This window comes from Drosophila grimshawi, unplaced genomic scaffold, assembly GCF_018153295.1.
Source record: "Drosophila grimshawi isolate 15287-2541.00 unplaced genomic scaffold, ASM1815329v1 contig_848, whole genome shotgun sequence".
In the NCBI taxonomy this organism is placed as follows: Eukaryota; Metazoa; Arthropoda; class Insecta; order Diptera; family Drosophilidae; genus Drosophila; species Drosophila grimshawi.
Window position 1 is genome coordinate 6,884,098 of NW_025063692.1, and position 16,721 is coordinate 6,900,818.

Here is a 16,721-nt window from a genome sequence, read left to right on the forward strand (position 1 = left end):
TCATGTAATTCAGCAATTGTTCGAACTGATGTCTTGATGTCTGGCTATAAACCCAACGAATAGCCTCAAAACACCACGCCCATCCACATGCAACCGCCCCACACACACACACACACATACCATATTAACCCCAACTTTAGTTCAAGTTGTGTTTTGTTTGTTTTTATTGTTGTTATTGCTGTCTGATGTTGGGCAGCTTAATTTTATTAGTACTTTTGTACTTCTTTTGCAAAATTTTGGATGTGATGTGTGAGTGTGTATGGGTGTGTGTGTGTGTGTGTGTGTGTGTGAGGGCCGCGAAAGTATGCAACAATCGCTCTATATGGAATAACCATATAATTTGTTTATACTCGCATACCCGTTGCCCCAAACAACAACAAAAGCAAAGTTGGGGAACAGATATATCTGCTACACACACACATGTATCAGTCTGTTCACACACACACACACACACACACATGTATCAGTCTGTTCACACACACACACACACATGTTAACGAATTTTTTTTTTATGTATTATCTCATGGGGCAACCCTTTGGATTGGTTAGTTTGTGGCAACTTGATAGACAGACATTTTTATTCGCACTGTCCTTCGTATCCTTTTGCACAACAATTGCTGCTGCCTACGGGGTCAGAGGTCAGAGGTGAGTTGCGCTCGTTGAAAAATTACACAGATTCTGTACAACTGATAGCTTTCGAAGGCTGCAGACTGCAAAGCACAAGCCAATAATAATAATCATAATAATAAGGAACTTTCTTGAATACACCCGCACACACACACACACACAGAAAGAGAGTTTTTAGTGACAACTTGAAAGTTTTTCAAAGTTTTTTGCACTGACACACTTTTTTGAAATACGTTTATTTATGCATATATTATATATATATATATGTATATATAATTGTGTTTTTAAATGATATATTCTCCTACAGTTTGATACCCATTATTGTTAGTCCTGTTGCTGTTGCTGCTGCTTGTTGGCTGTTGAAAACATGAGGCGTTTAACGTTGAATTCCTCGAGTTTCTTGGCTTCTTGGTGCGCAACACAAAAAAAAAGTTCAAAACTTCTTCAGGCAATCAACAAACTCAAGTTTCCAAGGCGAACCGATGAAAAATGTGTGTTGACAATGCAAAACAAAAAAGAAAAGACATTTGTCGGTTAAGCGCCAATGGGCATAAGGTAGGTCCTCTAAGGGTTAAAGTGTGGAGAGGGATCGGCCAACTTAAGCACATTTATTGACAAAACATGGCACACATACACATACATATAGACATATATCAGTGTATACACGAAGTGTTAAGCTGCGTCTCAACCCATATCCGATTGGGGCCATATATAGGTATATGGGTTAGACTGAGAATGCTGAACTTTGTAACTTGCTGCAATTGTAATTAGTTGGCAACAGCTGGAATTTAATTGTTGTATGCTTCAGTCTTCATAAGAGAAAAACAGAGTTAAGACTAACAACGAAAATTATTAGCCCAAATTATTGAAGTATTATAATCGGATTTGATTTGGTCAGTTCAAGACAAAAAGATATAAGCCCAAATTATAGACTTTTTACTTGAAGCATAACAATCAATCGATATTCCCTAGAAGTACATATATTCATATGATTTGATTTCGTTACCAAAGAAATTGATTCCTTTATAGATCCTTTCAATATAAACGAACATTGTTTTGAATCTTTTACTTCTTGTTTTTCGATATATTATAAACAAATGTGAACAATTATCTCTCAGTGATCTCAGCAGTTCATTTGGATCGTGGCCCAAAGGAATTTTCTGGCATGTACTTTGCACAAAAAGTCTGTTTTCAGATTCCAAAAAAAAGGTGCGGGAAAAAACATTTTTTTTTTTATCGGATCTCCAAATGGAATTTGGTATTTTATCGATTTTTGATACGAATTTCGAAAAAAAAAATCGTGTTGTTCATATTACTCTTCAATTTATTTTTACATAATCATTTCATAAACACTTTGTTAAACTTAAGCATAAAATATTTTTAATGTTAGCACAATACATAATTATTATTATAGTATGTTAAAAATAACGTTTTACGATTTTGTTTTTAATTTTATTTTTTCTTGTTGTTTGATTTGCTTAAAAACCGACGCAGGGTTGCCAACTTCATTGTTCGATCTCCTTCTCCTCTAACCGCCCATCCCCCCAAACTTATCAAAGATATATATATATATATATATATATATATATATATATATATATATATATATATGTGTGTAAATTTTAATCTGTTCGTCATTGAGAGTTGTGTATTCTATATATATATACATGTATATATATATATATTATATATATATAAACTGAATTATTTAGCTCCTGTAGAATTAGTATTGATCGGCTGGTCTTCAAGTTCATTAAGTTATGGGCATTTTTTTTTTGGAGGGGGGATTTCTTTCGGAAACTGTGGGTTAGGGGAGAAATAATGAGGAAGTTGAAGAAGACTCTTAACACTCATCATATATAGTAGGTATATATATATATACATTATCGTAAATTGTATTTTTGTTTTTATTGAACACGCTAAGTTAACTAGAATACACAACTCTACACGTTTAATAAGTTTAATTAGTTTCTCTATTAAATATTAGTACTTATTCTTGTTTTTCTCATTGTTTCTTTTGTTTTGTTGCACTTAAATAACTGTATTTTCCGTTCTGTTCCACATCGCAGCGACTTAACTTATTAAAAAAAAACATAATAATAAAAATGAAGACATTTTAAGGTATATATTGTTATTAAAAGAGACAAGAAGACAAAGAAAAAATCATTTAAAATATTTGAATTAAATGTCTGCATAAGAGATGATTATATTTCTTGCTTGTTGTTGTTGTTTTCTTTTTTCGTTTGTTGAATAAATATGTATTTGATAGTCACAGGAGTTAAGATGACATTTAATTAAAAATAAAACACAAACAATATGGACATTTTTTGTTAGATTATTGCATAAACAACTTACTTAATTTTACAAATGTTTAGTATTAGCCAAAGAAAAAAAATAATAGTCATAATATATATATGTATTTATATATCAGCTGCATCAAAATTGGAATTTGAATTTTGATTTTCATAATTTTAAATTTACTTAATTGATTGTAAGCGGTGACATTTTGATTCACTGATTGATTGGATAGCCAAAACGCAAAGGCTACGTAGTCAAGTGGTTATATCGGGTATGTATGTGTGTAGGGAGTGGGAATTATAGGGATATAGATGGGTGTACAAGGTATAGAGATATTACATAAAGCTTGTTCTGGGTTTTCTTTTTTTGGGAAGTGCGCCTACAACTACTAAACAGCTGACAAAAACGGTTGTTGTGGCATATTATTTATAATATATGTATGTATGTATAGCTCTATAAGGTATACACAACTAACGATCGTTATGTCAGCGCGGTTTTTTCTCTGTATATATTCTAGTTTTCTTCTTTTTTTTTGTTTTTGTTTCTGTTTGTTTGTTTTTTTTTCATTAGAACCAGTTGAAATTACAGTTTCGCTCAAATATTATTATCATTATCATTATTTTTGTATGCTTTTGGGTTTTTTGCTCGGTTTTCTTGATTTGTTAGTCAGCTACTAATTGCTACATTACTAAGAATTGTTTCAAATTGTTTGTTTGCTTACAAATAATAACTGCACATATGTATATATACATATATATATGTACATATATATATATATATATATACGTATAGATATATATATATATCTGTACAGTTATTATTACTTATCGAATCACGTTCTTTATATATATATATATTTATATATATATGTGTGTGTGTTTAAATATACATATATATAAATATATATATATATATGTATATTAATTTTTAACTGATTGAATTGCGTCGATCAACATCAAATCGAATCGAATCGCTAATTTTAATGAAGCATTTTTAAGTTGCTGCTGTTGTTGGTGTTGTTGTTTTGTTTTGCATATAGATAGTATAGATAATATAATTAAATTGATATTATAACTCCATATCCCTGGCCTCATCCTCACTATAATCGGACATGCTCGACTCACTGTCGCTGCTCTCGCGCTGTTGCTGCGCCGCTCGCAGAGCATCCTCGGTCGCATAGCGTTGCACATAGTCGGCGACCTTGCGATGATATTCCTCCGGCTCGTGCAGGTACAATGCGGCCGCATCCCGATTCAATGGATCAACGGGATTCGGATATGTGAGCAGCTGTGGCAGAAACGATTCAAATATATTTGATAAATCGTATAGTGCTGTCCATGCCTGATTGATAACATCGAGACAAACTGTGCCCGACGATTCATCAATATTGGGATGATAGATTTTGTTCACGAAGCCGATGCTCGGTGATTTGAATGGATAGTTGTCGGGTAGATAGACGCGCACCTTCCAAACGCCGCCGTCGTACGGTGTACCGGTTGGACCAAAGAATTTCACATGGAATTCGTTGAGGCCGCCAAGGATTGTCACCTCGTGTTTCGATTCGATTAGCTTGATGACGTCATTGTCCATGCGTCGCTTACCAGCACTGGGCGATGACATTTTTGTTTTGGATTTGATTCTTCTGTGGGTCCCTCGCTGCGTTTGTTGTTTATTTTTATTTATTTTAATTTTTTATTAATATACTTTTTTAAAGTGATTTTTCAATAATTAATCAGGAAAAGGATAAGGCTAAGTTGGTGATGGTTATTATTTTTGTTATATTTTTTTTGTATGTAGCTAGTATTATTATTATTGCTGTTGTTCCTTAAGTTGTTTTTACTGCTGCTCCATAATTATTTGTATGGCCATTAAAAAAATCGAAGGAGCAAAATTAAAGAGCTGCAGCTGCTGCTTTCTGCCTGCAAAATAAAAATGAAATTTCAATTATGTTGTTATACATATGTATATATGTGTGTGTGTGTGTATGTGAATTTGTTATCCTTATCAGTGGTTATCAGAATCTCGCCAATTCATCGCATGAATGCATAAATTATCTAGGTCAAATGCCATCTCGCTCGCACTCATTAACGAAACTATGTCAGCTGTGCTGCAGCAGCGCAGCAGCAGAAGCAGCATCAGAAGCTACAACAACAACGTATGACGTCGTCGCTGTCAATGCTGATTGCTGTCTCTCTCTCTCTCTCATTCACCCTTATTCACTCACATGCAGCGCAGTAACAGCATCAGAAGCTACAACAAAGTATGACGTCGTCGCTGTCGATAGCTGCTTGATGTCTCTCTATTCACTGACATGCCCTATTTACACGTCAATACTGTTGCCATTAGTAACAGTAGTCAAAGAGGCCATCAAATCAAGGACACGCTTGCAGTTTCAAATTTGCAGAAATGTTGTTGTTGCTGTTAAGTTGTTGCATACTTTCCAGGGCCAATGTAAAATGTGCATTGGAATGAAATGGAAGGTGTTGGAAGTGGTATTTCCATTCTATTTGCTAGTCTAGTGTTGGTAACAATTGAAATTCTTTCGCTTTGATTGTTTTGTCAACTATCTGTCTGTCTATTTATACCATAAGCACACACACACACACACACACTGCACTTTTTTTTTTCATCATGATGACGACTTCGTTGAGCTGCGGTTGTTGTTATTTCCAAACATGCTCAGCTGTTTAATGTTATTGGCTGACTGGCCATTAAGAGCGACCGAGCGAGCGGGAGAGAAAGAGAGCGAGAGAGAGAGAGAGAGAGAGAGAGAGAGAGTAAAATGTTAGCAGCAACCCCCGTTGTGACAATGTATTTGGTAAGCAACAAATTTACAGAGGGCCCCACGAATGTTAAACAACACAATACAAAGCGTAAATAATACAAATATCACGCATAAAATCAAGAACTAATTTCCATTTAATAATAATACAAAATTTCAATTTATTATTAAGAAAAGCATACTCTAAAAATTATTTAAAATGTGCGAATATTTAGTAGTTGTTGTTTTTAGAATGTGCACTGTATATGCGATATTCGCACATAAAAACAAAGTGCATATTTTGTTTGCTTTTTTTTATATAGTATATTTATATCTTAAGCTCGTTGAGTCAACATGGCGTATGAGTAATAATATATTCAATCGACTTCTCAACAAAGGAACTATTGGTTATACAAGATAAGTATATATATTTATACATATGCTGATAAACCATATAAGTCTTTAAATTTTAGTATTTTTATATAATAAATTACAATATTGTTTCATGGCTTCCAAAACATAAATATGACAAGTGGACAAGTGGATAGCTAACTGTCTGTTCAGCTTACTGGTCAAAGCAGCTCTCTTTTTGGATGAGCTAATTCAATTCACTCTCGTTGTCCCGCTCTCTCCATCTGTTTTGTTATAATACTATTCTACAATGAATTGATGCGCTTTGGCTGGTTTCACTGTAAGCAGCAGACACACACAGACACATACATACACGCTCATAGATAGAGAGAGGGAGCGAACGGGAATAGCTGTTTGTTGTGTGTGTGTGTGTGTGTTGTTATTTGCGTTTGCTGTTTGGTGTTTTGTTTGTTGTTGTTGCTGCCTCTCAGCTGTGTGCTACTGGTATGGTGTGTGTAAGAGCGCCTTTTAGTGTTGTAAAACCCACGCTCTCTGGCTCTGGAAGATCAACAAAAACAACGCAACGTTGACAACACTCAGCTGCAATTTCGTTCAAGACAACAGCAGGCAAATACACACACATACACAACATATACATATACATCGTTGTTTTGTATATGCTTTTGTTGTCTTATGATGATGACACACACTCATATAATACACATGAATATCTGTTATATATATTTATACATTTTTAATAATTAGAAGAAAAAAACGCAGAGCGCAGACAAATTAATTGAAAATGAAATTTAAATTGTATTGTGCTGCATGCTGATTTCTCTGTGTATCTCTATCTATATTCTATTATGACTGTCTGTGCTAACCCACACACCCCCCGCCCCCTTCCTAACCACCTACCCAAGACCAGCACGCGCAGCTGACTGCAATTCATTTGTATTGCATTAACAGTTAATTACGAAACTTTTTTTAAAAACAATTTCAACAATAACACGCGCACAGACAGAGACAGACAGACAAAGAGAGAGAGAGAGAGCGATAACACTTTTGTTGTTATATTTTTTTGCGTTTGTTTTAATATTGGTGTCTGCTTTTTTCTTTTTTCTTTGTTTCTTTACTTTTGTTTGCTGCTGCTTTTGCTGTTGTTGTTTGCGTTCACGTTTGTTGTTATTGTGGCATGCTTTAGTTTTTGGTTTTGCTCTTTATTTCTCTTGTTGTCTACTTCAACTAGTTACTGAAAATTAACTGGCAACAGAGTTTGGAAGCCCCCAGCGAGCAGCGCATGAACATCTGAAAAGGCAGCACAAGAAGCAGAAGCAGCAGCAGCAGAAGCAGAAGTAGCGACGCCAACAACAACTGCGAGGGAGAGAATGCGAACAGAAAAGCAAAGCAAAGCACACACAGAGAATGAGAGCGAACAGACCGCGAGAGTGGGAGAGAGTGAGCTATCGACAGAGAGGCCGCAGCGCGCCAACCTGCTAAGAGAGAGGCCCCCCCAAAGCACATGTACAAAGAAATCATAATAACAAAGCGAGAGCCAAAGCCAAAGCCAAAACAACAACAACAACAGGCCCAAAAACTATACAAATAATATTGGGCAAAGAGCAGAAGCAAAAACAGCAACAACAACAAAAATAGTAGCAGAAAGCATAAAGCAACAACAACAAGCAAAGAAAAGCTATAATCAAGGACAGCAGCTGTAAAGCACACACGACGCTAAATGCACACACACACACTCATATATATACAAAAACAAAGCAAAGTCAAAAGTAAAACCGAGCAAATCCGAACCTTTTAATGCCCTTCATTTTGACGAACGATTTATAACGAGTTCAATTCGATATGACGCACCAGTTTAGTTAGCTGGTTAGTTAGTCTGAGCACCACTCACATACACCCCCACCCACTCCTGCCTTGAGCACAGTTCAAAATTGAAATCGGGTAAATAACTTACCGCATGGCAATTGATTTAGGTGTGAACCTAACGGGGTCAAATGCGAAATGTATGAGTGGAAATTTAAATACATACATGTTTGTGCATGGGTAAGAATTTGTGTATGTATGTGACATGTATGGATAAGTGTATGTATGCGTGTGTCTGTGTTAATGGCACAGTGGAGTAATTTGAGCAAAATTTGGTTTTCGTGTATATAGACAGACAAAAACAATATATTTATGAATTTTTTCGTTTTTTTTTTGTTATAAATTTTAATTAATCATGAAATTTTCTGATTTGTATATACTATTTATTTGTAGATCCATAGTTCTGCACAATTAAAAAAACGTAATAATTCTAGAAAATCATAACTTGGCGCACGAACGCAAGCATTTCGAGATTTCTCATAGGTTTCTTTGTGTGATTTACCATCTTATCCCCCCCTCCCCCCACGCTAACCAATGTAACCAAACAAAACGGTCATTGACTGCGCATTAAAATTAAATGCATAATGAGGCATGCGAAAAAAGAGGGCTGAAATATGGGCTAAGGCCAACAACAGTTCAGATCTGTTAAGAACAAAAAATGCGTATGTGTTTGTGTGCGTATGTAAAGGCGAACACACATGCATAGAAAAGTGCTTGTAACATTTCCGTTGTTGCTTTGCTGATAAGATTTAAAACGCAAAAGCAAAATGCAAAGGCAAAGGCGAAAAGGAAAATCGTAAACACAACGCAATAAGCGTGCAAAAGCAAAGTGCGTAGTAGAAGAGAAGACAAAAACAAGAAATACACACGCACGCATATATATATACATATATAACTGAGTATAAATGTATATAAATAAATGACCAATTTGACACATTGTGTATAACAGTTACTTATAACAATTATGGTTGTAATCCTAAGGAAAAGATTGAAGTGCGAAGCAAGAATAAAGAGACAATAGCAAGGATACAGACACATACAAACACGAGCTAACGGTACAATTCCTAATCTTTGCGTACAGAAGCTAAAAGGCGAAACCAAAAACCAAAAAATAAGAAACTAAGCTAAATACCAACAGCTATTTTAGCTTTGCACGAAATGCTGTGAGCGAAAGAGAGTGCGAGCGTGAGCAGAGAGCAACAGACAGAAGGCAAAACAAAAACTGCAAGGGCTGCCTATACACAAATACAAAAACACACACTAACACAAATACAAAAATACACACACACACAAACATACATGAATAGGCAATACGTAAGAGGAACGAATATTGGGCGTATAAAGCACAATGCCAAAAAATTTTCGAGACATTGGTAACAGTTAGAATCAGTGCAAGAAGGAATGCCAAGATCTCTTTTTGCAGCTGGTCGCACTTAACGGGTGACATTTGCAACCGTTGTTGTTGTTATTTCAGTGTCCCCCCTCACCCACTTAGCCACACACACATGCACAGATATTTTGCAAGACCTTTGCTATTAAATACCGTTGATACCTTTTTGTTATGTTTTCCGTTTTAATTTCGTTGCTGTTGTTGTTTATTGACGTTTGTTGTTGGTGTTGTGGCTGCAGCGCCTTTAATTTTTACGCTTCGATACTTCTCCACATTGTTGTGTACACCGACCGCCTTTGCATTTTATCGCATTTTTCTTTTTTGCAAATACAGCGACAAATGTTTAATTAATGCTTAATGGCTCTCGACACATATGAAAATGCAATGCGTTGCTATCGCTCCATCCGCTTTCTTCCGTTTTCTACCGTTTCTCGTTGAAATATCGTCTGCTTTCCAGCTGTTATGCTCTGTGCAGGCTGTTAGTGCTCATCGATATGAGTTCACATATTCGATATATCGCCTCAAATTAATCGTCACTACTTATCGATTGGAACGGGCCAGTACGCAGCTCATACTATATTTCTGGCTTAACATTTATATAAGAAAAGCTTTACTCCGATATGAGGAATAATATATTAACTACATTGTGCAATTGCAGAACCTTTTAATTTTTGTGTATTTTTCATCCTGTATTACTAGCTTAATATTTTAATAAGACAAGCTTTACTCTAATTTGATGAATAATTCATTTTCTTTTTATTTTGTAATTCCTGAACTTTTAATTTTTTGTTGTGTTTTGCCTGCTCTCTGTTCGTGAGCAGCAGACTGTTAACACCGACAGCAATGCCCGATGCTGTCAAGTGCGGTGTATAATTGGGGCGGTGTGGCAACACTCTGATTGCACTGGCAACACCGCCGAGATGTGCAAGTCGCATATACACAAAGAAAATTGATAAAAGGATTCAAATGAAAATCATGAGATTTGTTGCAAGCAACCATTGAGGAGGCACAACACCCACACTTATCACCGCACCAAGCACCGAGCACAAAATCACACACACAGACACACAAACACACCCAAAAAACGCCAACAAAAATGGTAAGTCTAAGGCCAAAAAAAAGCAAAAAAAAAAAAAAAATGAGTAAAGCCGATGAAAATGGGGCGCAGAGTTTTCCTCAGTGAGTAAGTATTAATCAATTTCATACACCTCAAAACCAAAAAAAAAAAACTAGCATGCCGCCGCATCGATGACGTCGGTGGAGTTGCTATTAAATGAATTCTATCAGCCAACGACGAGCAATGCACGCAAACGGGAAATCGAAACAAATCTGCTCGCCTTCAAATCCCAACCAGATGCGTGGCAACTTTGCCTGCGTGTCGCCACCGCCAGCAACAGTTTCACCGAGAATCAATTCCTATGGTTCTTCAGCACATCAACGCTGGAGCATACGATAACACGTCGCTGGACACAATTGAATGCCGCAGATCGTTTGCTGTTGCGTGAGACATTGTGGCACAGTTATGCTCAGTTGATGGTGTTGAACGGTGGCGCACGACGACATCGGGATACGTTGGCGCAACTGATTGCACTGCTAGGCAAACGAGAGTTTCCGGAACTCGATCCCAATTATATGCAACATTGCATGGAGCTGACAAGGACTCGCTTCAGCCTGGGCATCAATCTGTTGCGTGTCACCTCCGAGGAAGTCGTCAGCAATCGTGGCGATTTGACCACCGAATGGAAACAATACTTTCACTCGTGGTAGGCATTATATATATATACATATATATATATATATATATATATAGATATTTGAGTTTGATTACAATTTACGCATGTGAACCTTTCTCTCCTTGGTGCTCCTCTTGTTTTTGGCTGTTTGTTTCTGTAGCATTTCCATGTGTATACCCGATGTTATGGATCTGATCACCAAATATCTACTAATCGCCGTCTGTCATATCAATGGTAAAGATATCCACACCACAATACCAAACACATTCATGGATTATAGTCTAACCACAGCGCTGCCAAATGACAATCAATTAAGGTTTGTTTTTCAATCATTTTTATTGATCAATCCCATTCAAATTTTTTGTGTGTTTTTTGTTTACTTCACGCAATTTAATTGTGCATTTAAATGGCTGAATTTATATTTCTATTTGTAGTAAAAATCTAAATAGAAAGCTGTTTAGCATAATTTGTTGCATGGAGTAACTCAATTGTTTACCACAATTTAAGCACAATTTTTGTAATACATTGTTTGAATTACAGTTCCTCTGTGCTGGAGCTGCTCGGGTGTGTGCAGCATTTGGTGTCCTGGATACGCACCGAACTGATCTCGGAGTATTTTCTAATGAGCATACTCGATTTATCGCAATGGCGCCACAACAATGAGCCCATCTCGCTGGCGGCACTCTCTGTGCTAAATGAGCTGCTCTATTTGCAGAAACCGTTGCCATATGCGGCGACCTTGATGAACGGCGTCAGTGGTCTGCTGGAGCTGCACAATCGCAGCAAGCAACAGAGCGAAATGTATAGTGATAAATTTCGCGAACTATTGCGTTTATATAGCACCAAATATGCCGGCAAACTGCTCCAAGAGCCCGAAATGCTTGAGTCATTTCTCGAACAGCTCTATCGCTGCACCACCAAACGTGAGTGGGAATCAATTTGTCTCCCCCCCGCCCAATTTGAAAACATATTTTCTTATGGCAGTGCATGGCGCTCTGGATTTTACGGAAAAGTTGGACATTTGGACACCGATCATTAAGGTGATTGCACAGCAGCCATCACGGATGACAGCATATCATGGCGAGGTGATGGTAAAGCTTGTCGATGAGATAATGCGACGCACACAATTTGAGATTAACAAGCCAGAGCTGGAGCTACTTGACAATGAGCTCATGGAGGAAGATGTACGTCCTTGTTGCATATGATTTTTATCTACAAATTGAAATTGGTTTGCAAATTACGTCAGGTTAATCAAGTGCTTTATAACATGTGATAAGCTGTCAAATACAGTTGTGTAATAGTATTTAACAGGCAGAAGGAGGCAGCTCCGAGCCCATTAACTATATATATATATATATATTCTTGATCAACTTCAAAGAGAGCATCTCTTCAAATTTGGTATATAAGTTATTGTATCAAGTTTATCTATTTTTAGTAGCATTAAAGCAGACCAGCGAACGATATAGCCTTCCAATTGATATATGCCATATACCGAGATATATTACTGATAATTTGTTCAAATTATTCATTCAGAATTGGGTATTTCCCAGGCTTATATTGATTCTCATATTATCAGCAGGTTAAGATTGCTTAAGAAAATCAAATTTTGTTAGCTAAATTGTATTTTCATATTGAACAAACAAACATCAGAATGCCTACATTTAAAAGATGAATTCTTCAGGGTTTTAGTCTCCTATTAGAGCAAACTTGGTTAACTATGTGAAACTCGAAAGCAAATTGCAAATTATTTCCAATTTTAGCATATAGCTTATAGTTTGACTAATTTCGTTGAAACACTTTGCAGACACCCACAACGGAGTGGCAACTGTTTCTGGACCAGTGCTTTGAGTGTCTGGCGCTGCTGGCGAGCACTCGCGGTGCACACATCGTGTTCGCCCAGGTCTTTGCCCACTGGTCGCGTCCTCAGACGTATCTGTTATCGCTTGAGCTGGCACTGGACCATGGCAGCGGACGTTGCTATGAAGCAGCACGCAAACTTAAAATGGCCAATATCGGTGAAATATTGAGAGATTTTGCAACAGTTTGTCAGGCTGTGGTGCGTCTGGCGCCGCTAATGGATACGGCACAGGCATCCGCGGATGTTGTCGATGAGATGGAGAGTCAACTGCAGGTGCTGTCGGATCGTTTGCTCCAAACGCTCCAGCTGCTGGCCAGCAATCGCGTGGGCGGACACGATGCGGACAAGGCGAGCTTTCAGACTGATTTGGATAACCTGTGAGTGTGCTTCAAATATATTGGACACTTTGGCAGTTTGTAATTGCAACTGTTGCCGTTTGCTAGTTGTTGGCCAAACGTTGTAATCAAATTTGTACAAATTTTATTCATTCAACTCGACATCGACAAATGAAAGTGCAAAATGCAATTGAAATAGATTTACACGAATGAGTTTCTTATAAGCATTTAGTTTATTATAGCATTGTTATCTGATTCTTCTCAATTATTATCGAATTATAGACCGGAAAGCAAAATATATTTATTTTTTAAAATTATAGTTATACGAAAACTGCCCACCGCCGGACATTTTATTGATCAACTGTATAACTTTCTCATAAAGATCGTATAGGAAACGTATGCTCATTTTTATGGAATTATCGTATTTATTGAGTTTAAATAGAAGTCATAAATTTGCCCAAAAATAATATAAGTCCAGGATAAAGATATAGCCTACCAATTGATGTACTCGTATACTTAAAATATTATTGATTAACTGTGCAAATTATTCATTAAGAATGATCATTTTTAATGAAGTATCGTATGAGACATTGACAATTATATTATATTATTGTATAAACTGCTAATACACATTGATAAACATGCGCATCTGTTTTCTATCTTTGTATATTTGCAGTTACGCTCAAGTTTTGCTAGCCATACGCAGCATATTCCCGCTGTCAAAATCGCTGAACAGCGAACAGCTGCTGCATCGTTTATTTGCCATATTGGGCAGCATATTTGCTGGCAACAATTCACCATCGGCTGCATCGCCGATTGTACAACAGGCGGCGAGCGAGGTGCTGCTCTTCATAGCGACTGTGATACGACCCAAGTGTCTGCTCGACATACCCGAAATACAGAGCCTAATGCAGGCCGGGCCGCGGCTGGGCGCCTCTTTGCCCCGTCACGTGTCCACCAATGTGCACATTAGTCTGGTCAGCTACATGGTGCTGCCGTGGAAGAATGTGCCGGAGCCGCAGCAAGACTATCAGCGTCGCCAGTGGATGTTGCGCGAGTATATCGATGCAATCGCTCGAAATTTCCAGGAACTGGATATTAACGCGGCCGGCGAAAGTAAAGTGGCTGCGACAACGCTCAGTCTGCTTAACATATTAACATCCCTCATCGAGTACTTTAAGGCGACTGGGGCCAATGCCAAGGATATGCTCGCCAGCACCTTTAAGGTGAGCCCAAAAGCAGACGTCACAGACTGTCTGCCAAATCTGATAACTATATCCATATAGCGTTTACCACTTGATCACATTCGGCTATCAATATATTTATCTCACATTATATTTTATTTAATTCGCAAATAACTGCTAGTTTAGCCAATATAAAAATTTCTCTTTTTTTCTTTTGTGTTTGTTTTGCAGCCCATTTTGAACAAGGCACTGGTGATCTTCAATACCTATGGCTTGGGCAGCATTGCGATGGCCATCACCGTGGCGGAGTTTAGTCTAAGCATGCTGCGCACTCTGCCCATTCATCTGGGTGCACAATTCATTAAGGAGATGATAACGCTCTTCATCGATGTCAGCAGCAGGTGCGTCATCAAATCCATTCCTCTCTGTCTCTCTTTCTCTTTGTCTAATTGATATCAATAATTTTGTTTTAGGGAGCAACTGACTTTGAGTGGCTTGGCTGTCATGGAGAAGGTGCTGCAAATGTTTCAACTGATTGTGGAGCAGCCAGGCAGTGCCTCGTTGGGTTTGTTGCCCAATATACTGGGTTTTAGTACGCAACAGATATTGCCACTGTTGCAGCAACAGAATGCGGCAACGGACAGCACTGAAATAACCAATCTGCTCTATGCGCTCTTCGATAGGTGAGTTAGCTTAGTATTATTATTATTATTATTGTTATCCCAATAATTGTGTTTATTTTTCTATTCACAGCGTGCTCACCTGCAAGTGGCAATTTTTCTACAAGAATCAACTGAGCAATGGCCATAACAATGCCAACAATATCAATGGCCAGCAGCAGCAGCAACAGTCGCCGCACAATTTCAATTGCAGTGATAATTTGCATCCGGAACAGTTTATGGCCATTATGAATGCGTATGGCCAAATGTTGGTCAGCGGCACAGACCCCACTAATGTCCGCAGCGTTCTTCTCTCCATGCAGAATGTGAACGAACGCAGTCGCCTCTATCAGCGTGCCCTGTTCAAGGAGCATCTGCTCGCCTCCTTTCAACGTGCTCTCCTCAATCTGTTGCTCAGCGGCGAGGGTGCGCTGCACTTTGATTTAATTGCCCAGGCGCTGTATGCGATGGGTCAGGTGGATCGACGGCAGTTGCACGAGAGCTTTGTAAATGCAGCGTTGCCCGTGACGCAAACATCGCTTGAGGATATATGCCAGACAACTGTAAGATCGATCAATTACAACTACATCTCTATCATTATATTATATCATTATATTTGTTTGCTGCAGGACATTCCAACGTTTACGCAGAAACTGACACAGCTTATGCAGGATGCACATTGTGCGCACCTCAATGAGACAACGTAGGCGACAGCGACTCTAAACGAAAAACAACACAAAGGAACATCAATCCCAACAACCAACAAAGCTCTCCTCTCTCTCTCTCTCTCACACACTCTTTGTCTCTGTCTCATTTTTTATTCTGTCTTGCTCTGTCCGTTTTAATTCTGTGTCATATATTGTTCAATTGGATGTGTGCCTGTTCTGTCTAAAAACTGCCATTCAATCAATGTTTAACTTGTTTCTGACCAGGCATGCTCCCTCCCCATTGGTCTCCTCCTCCCACACCCTGTGCTCAGTTGGTGTGTTCCTTCAAATAATTCGATATATATAAATACATATATATATATATATATGTACTATATATGTGCAATTTCTGTGGTTTTATGACCTCGTCGTGAGTCTATCTAAACTAAAAAAAAAAGAAATGAAATTCACAACAATTTATAAAAGACATTGTTAGCTTGTAATGCGATTCCGTTATTTAAAAGAAAAGAAAAAACCGAAAAAAAGAAAAAAACTAATTTTATATAATATCCGTATATAATATTTTTTAAATCTTTAATTATTATTATAACTATCATCATTATTATTATTATTTAAACGACATAATCACATGCTTCTGTGTCCAACGGCAACAAATTCGATAAAAGTCATATAATATATATATAGCCCAATATACATACAGCTCTATCAGTGCTTACAGATGTATATTTTGGAAAAGTTAAACAAAAAAGTTTATATTTTTATGCAGAACATACAAAGATGGGGTAGCTATAAACTGATTAAAATAGACAAATGAAGAGTCTTCAAATTGATTGCGACTGTGACGGGTGACATTTTCATAGCTTTCCTTGGTATAAAATATTACTTCTCAACATTTGATGTGAGGTGCGTATAGAAATCATATTGTTCAAGATCTCAAAGCTCAGATTTGTCACGTATTCCCTCACTTTGACTCTGT

General features: G+C 37.5%; 2 protein-coding genes across 2 annotated transcripts; one reads left to right on the forward strand and one right to left on the reverse strand.

Annotated features, from left to right (window-relative positions):
- Positions 1–2,802: 2,802 nt before the first annotated feature.
- On the reverse strand, positions 2,803–9,753 carry LOC6566184 (ubiquitin-conjugating enzyme E2 H). Its single transcript, XM_032738746.2, has 2 exons — positions 9,471–9,753; positions 2,803–4,844 (listed from the first exon to the last, which is right to left on the reverse strand). The coding sequence occupies exon 2, from the start codon at positions 4,543–4,545 to the stop codon at positions 3,994–3,996; it is 552 nt and encodes a 183-aa protein (XP_032594637.1). The 5' UTR covers positions 4,546–4,844; positions 9,471–9,753; the 3' UTR covers positions 2,803–3,993.
- Positions 9,754–10,211: 458 nt separating this feature from the next.
- LOC6566185 (exportin-6-A) lies at positions 10,212–15,855 on the forward strand. The gene is made up of 11 exons (XM_001992152.3): positions 10,212–10,407; positions 10,542–11,071; positions 11,202–11,357; positions 11,582–11,964; positions 12,026–12,225; positions 12,846–13,276; positions 13,911–14,460; positions 14,650–14,819; positions 14,892–15,101; positions 15,172–15,640; positions 15,707–15,855. Exons 1-11 carry the CDS (start codon positions 10,405–10,407, stop codon positions 15,782–15,784), a joined length of 3,180 nt encoding a protein of 1,059 aa, XP_001992188.1. The 5' UTR covers positions 10,212–10,404; the 3' UTR covers positions 15,785–15,855.
- The last annotated feature ends 866 nt before the right edge of the window (positions 15,856–16,721 follow it).